The sequence below is a fragment of the Chrysochloris asiatica genome, unplaced genomic scaffold (genome assembly GCF_000296735.1).
Source record: "Chrysochloris asiatica unplaced genomic scaffold, ChrAsi1.0 scaffold00184, whole genome shotgun sequence".
NCBI lineage: Eukaryota > Metazoa > Chordata > Mammalia > Afrosoricida > Chrysochloridae > Chrysochloris > Chrysochloris asiatica.
Window position 1 is genome coordinate 2,948,320 of NW_006408702.1, and position 3,756 is coordinate 2,952,075.

The window sequence follows — 3,756 nt, forward strand, 5'->3', positions numbered from 1 at the left end:
TTCCTTTTTATCTCTGACCCTCCACCTTACCAAACATAATATCCTTCTCCAGCGACTGGTCCCTCCTGACAATGTGTCCAAAGTATGAGAGACGAAGTTTGGCCATCTATATATATTTGTTGTTGTTAAGTGCCATCTATATCTATATCTGTATCTGTATCTATATCTATATCTATATCTATATCTATATCATCTATAGTCTGCTATTATATATGTTGTTATTGTCAAGTGCCATCGAGTCGATTCTGAACCATAGCGACCCAGTATACGGTTTCCAAGGAGCAACTGGTGAGCTTGAATCACCGACCTTGCAGTTCAAACGGCTTAGCAGTCTGGCACATTAACCCACAGCACCACACCTAAAATCCCATTTTATCTTACCCAAACTATGAGGGTGTGAAGTTCAATTTATACCCTTTATTAAATTCAATGATTGCATCTGAAAATTCATGTTACTATTAAAAAAAAAAAAAAAAGTTGAAAAGAAATTCTAAATGACGCTAGTTTTCTTTTAACCAAACAAATTCTCCAAAAGCAAATTCTGGATTATGATTCCAGAGATGTGGATTCAAATTTGAAGTCCACTGTTGGTTAGCCATATGACTTTGAGCATGGGGGTTGCTGGGAAGGAAGTGGGGGGATGGGGAGGATCAGACAAGACATTACCTAAGGTTCTTCACATGTTAAAATAATACGATTTTGATTTAAACCTAATGCATTGAAACCTTCTTTCCTGGTTAGATGTTTATCAACAACGAATGGCATGAATCCAAAAGTGGAAAAAAGTTTGCCACATATAACCCTTCAACTATAGAGAAAATATGTGAAGTCGAAGAAGCAGATAAGGTGAGTACTTTAAAATTTTTAATTTTTCTGAGTAATTCAAGTGCAGACAAATAAAGGATGAGAAAGTGTTTGGCCCACTTTGGGGTTGGGGCCTAAGCTAGCTGCACTAAGCACACACACAGCCCAGAATGACATTAATTATCAGGCCCTGCCGCAAACACCGGTCCCTCTCCTGTGATAGATGTTTCTCCATTAACAAGGATGACCTCAGCTATCCACATCACATGGCCCCAAGGAAAGGTTTCCATCAATTACTTGAACTTGGAGGTATTAAAGAATCTTTCCAGAAAGGATTTCTGCCTGGTATATTTCACAAAATGCAGCATTCTAGCAGGAGACACTTAAACATAGACTTGAAGGGAAAAAAGACTTGTTAATCAGATGATGTGGGTGATAGCATGCCATACCTGCCAGGTTTCTTTTCTACCTGAAACTTACATGATCATATAAAGTATTCTTATATAGAAGCTAAAGAATTGTGTGTGTGTCCTTTATACATTTCAAGGTCATGAAGTCTATTTTGCATGTAAATATCATTGTGGGGTTAGTTTAAAAGGTCAAGCTTTTCTAAGGACCACATGTAACCCTATAGTGCCTTTGACATTTTTAATGAGTGTACCGTTAATGTTGAACGTGGATAGGGTGAATGAAAAATACATAAACTAGGCTTGAATTTTATCCCACAAGTGATAGGTTCACCAGGTGTGAGGACATGGGAGCAGTGGGGAGGTGGCATGGTGCTGATTTGGGCTCCAAGTTGGAGGCTATGGAGCAGACGGAGGCTCAGGTCTCAGCTTCCTTTTTTCCTTGGTGTCAGCGATAGCTCTGAGCACACACAAAGAGGCCACACCATCCTCTGTAGCAGGAGAGGTTCTGGTAAAACTCTGCCTTCAAGCCAGAACCGGGACAAGGAACTCAGGTTCTAGTATCTCCTTTGCCAAATCTTTTGCTCACTCCCAAGCAAGCTTTGGAGGAGACCAGGGGTAGGGGTGGAGATAGATGCATTGCAATTTTTTTGGTGTTTGTTAGTTATTATTTATGCTTGTATTATTTATAAGGAGTTCTGGTAGCACAGAGGTTACCAGCCAGGCTGCTAACCTCAATCAAGGTCAGCAGTTTGTTTAAAACTACCAGCTGTTCCATAAGAGAAGAATGAGACTTTCTGCTCCCGTAAAGATTTGCAACCTCAGAAGCTCTATACAGGGTCACTATGAGTTGGAACCGACTCCATGGCATACCGCCACTACCATATTATTTATATTTATATTACTTATATAAATTGCTGAGTCCAGACAAGTCTCCAATAGTTGTTAAAAGAAAAAAACATAAATAAAATGATTGGAATGGATCTTGTGTTCAGCATAGTAGGAGAGACTTGGAGGGACCTGGGGGACCTATCATCAGCTCTAAATAAAATAAGGTGATTAATGTTACCTTAAATAGCTATCACTTCAAAAACTTTTTTTTGTTTTTAATGTTTTGTGAATTATGTGATAGTTCACATGGAAGAACATTAGTTTTACATTCATCCTATCTTATATAATTTCGTTGCCATGGTTACAATCGCCTCCATGCATTATCAACCAATCAAAGGGTATACCCTTCAAGCCTGCCCCCCCAGTCATCAGCACACAGCCCCTCTCCCTCTCTGTGTCTGAAGTCTCCAGCTGCTCCATCTCTCCACGTCATAGTCTCTTCAAAAATGATTTTTGATCATGGAAACTAGTATAAATTGCTACAGTTTGATGAACTTGGACTATATTTATGGATGTAGTAGCTCAAAATACCAACTGAGAGGGAAGGAATCTTCACATCAAGTATCAGTCCTATCTTCTCTGTATACAGGGTTGACAGGGACAGACTACTTAGGCATTAGCTACCGAGGGGGTGATAAAGGCACAAAGTGACTGGCTTACAAGTTTTCAAGAGGGAGTTTAGTTTAAGAGCGCAAGGGAATATAGAGTCCCCACTGAATAGTTTTCATCTTGTCTAGAGGGGTCTGGTGAAAAGAGATGGGGATAAGATTCTTAAGATTCACTAGTGAGTAATTGTTATCATAACTAATTGCGACTGTCACAACTGTAAAGGTAGAAGTTTTGTAACAAAAACAGGGGAGCAGTTAATCTTACAGTATAGAAACAAAGGACCCTAAGACCACCAAGGGAGAAGAGCACAAGCAGAATGCAGGGCCCTATCCAGAGAAGCAGCGATACCAGAGACGGAGGCAGAGATGGGGTCATGGAGAGAGAGAGCAGTTGAGGACTTTAGATTCATGGAAAGAGAAGGACTGAGAGCTGGCAGCCAGGAAGCAGGCTTGCAGAATGTGCCCTCTGGTTATTTAAATTATTATATATTCCTGAGTGTTTTTGCATACACTCCCTGTTCCCCCCAGTAAAAAAAGAAAAGAAAGAAACAGAAAAAACAGAGGGAATGGAAGCAAGTACTGTTGAATGATGATGCACGGAGATTGTAATCATTGCAATGAAATGATGAGTGTAAAGGTTATTTTCTCCCATGTAAACTATCACTGAGTTCACAATAATAAAACACATAATTTTTTTTTTAAAAAGTAGCTATCACTACTTTACTTTTTAAGGAGTTCTGGTAGCATAGTGGTTACAAGTCGGGCTGCTAATCTCAAGCTCAGCATTTCGAAACTGCCAGCTTTTCTTTGGAGAAAGATCAGGCTTTTTCCTCCCATAAAGATTTATTTATAGCCTCGGAAACCCTATGTAGGGTCGCTATGAGTCAGAACCGACTCCACGGCACACCACCACCACCACTTGACTTTTTTTTTTCTTAAATGTTTTATTGTGAATTATATGATAGTTTACATGGTAGAACATTAGTTTTACATTCATTCTATCCTATATTGTCTCATTGCCATGGTTACAATCCCCTCCATGCAAT

The 3,756-nt window shown here is 39.5% G+C and overlaps 1 protein-coding gene across 1 annotated transcript in view; it reads left to right on the forward strand.

The window, feature by feature from the left end:
* The window catches only part of LOC102832427 (aldehyde dehydrogenase family 1 member A3-like), a 47,048-nt gene that overhangs the window by 6,648 nt on the left and 36,644 nt on the right, over positions 1 to 3,756 (forward strand). The window contains exon 2 of the mRNA XM_006872155.1: positions 742 to 846. Coding sequence (XP_006872217.1) covers positions 742 to 846 — 105 coding nt within the window. The remainder of the gene's footprint in view (positions 1 to 741; positions 847 to 3,756) is intronic.